At 72.0% G+C, this 1133-nt stretch overlaps 1 protein-coding gene across 1 annotated transcript in view; it reads left to right on the top strand.

Moving 5' to 3' along the window:
* The window catches only part of CARTPT (CART prepropeptide), a 2830-nt gene extending 1697 nt beyond the window's left edge, over window positions 1-1133 (top strand). Inside the window, exons 2-3 of the mRNA XM_019513168.1 lie at window positions 362-543; window positions 718-1133. Coding sequence (XP_019368713.1) covers window positions 362-543; window positions 718-825 — 290 coding nt within the window. The 3' untranslated portion in view covers window positions 826-1133. The remainder of the gene's footprint in view (window positions 1-361; window positions 544-717) is intronic.

Below are 1133 nucleotides of genomic sequence, written 5' to 3' on the forward strand. Positions count from 1 at the left end.
CCGCCGGGCGGGCGGCGGGGGTCGACGCCGGGCGCTTCTCCGTCGCCCGGCGGGCTGCTCCAGGGCGGGCACCGGAGGCGGCGGGTGGCAGCACGGCGTGGTTCCCCAAGGGAGCGGCGCGGGGAGTGAGGGGGGAGCCCACGGGCCGGAGGGGGCAGGGGACACCCGCTCGCTCGCGCTCCCGTCCAGCCTCCGGGTGCCACGAGAGGCGAGGCGAGGCGAGGCAGCCCTAGGCTGCGACCCAGTCAGTGCAATTCAGAGTCCCAGCCCTGTGCGGACCAGCCCCTGCCCCCTCGTCCCGAGGGGCTTTGCCAGCTCCCGGGGTTTCACCCGCTGCCGCCCCGTCCCCGGGCACCCCGAGGCGGTGGTGCTCCCGGGCTGTGGGAGCCCAGCGCCGACGGGGCAGGCTGCGGGGCGGACGCGGGGCTGAGCTCTCCCCTCCCCGCTGTGCGCCTGCAGATCGTGGCCCTGCAGGAGGTGCTGGAGAAGCTGAAGAGCAAGCGCCTGCCCTCGGTGGAGAAGAAGCTGGGCTGGGTGCCCTCGGTAAGGTCCTCGCGGGCTGGACTTCAGCCCCGGGGCTCGCCCAGTCCTGGCCTCCCTCCCTAAAATGACACCAAGGGCAGCTCATTGCTGCCATCCCCCCATGTGTCACGGCCATGCTGCGGCTGGGGGGATGCCATGGGCGGTATTAACGCAGGCCCCGCTCTCGCCCCGCAGTGCGACGCCGGCGAGCAGTGCGCCGTCAGGAAAGGCGCCCGCATCGGGAAGCTCTGCAACTGCCCCCGCGGCACGGCCTGCAACTTCTACATCCTCAAGTGCCTGTGAAGGCCCGGGCTGGGGAGAGCCATGCGGGGGGCTCGCAGTCCTGTCCTGTCCTGTCCTGTCCTGTCCTTCCCCCCGGAGGGGTCTCTGGTTTGTCGTGTGCTCTGGGAAACGTCTCCCCGTGCCCCCTTCCAGCACCCCGGGAGCTCCGGCTGGAAGGAGCACCCTCCACAAAGCCCACCCCAGCCCATCCTCGCTGCCCGGGGGGGCAAGAAGCAGCCGGTTCCCAAAGGCACCAGGCTGCTGGTGTCGTGGGGCCTCAGTACCACCCTCAGCCTGGCCCCTTGGCCCATCTCCCTTCCCCGGGGTCA

The sequence above is a fragment of the Gavialis gangeticus genome, unplaced genomic scaffold (genome assembly GCF_001723915.1).
Source record: "Gavialis gangeticus isolate Ggan-Ray unplaced genomic scaffold, GavGan_comp1, whole genome shotgun sequence".
NCBI lineage: Eukaryota > Metazoa > Chordata > Crocodylia > Gavialidae > Gavialis > Gavialis gangeticus.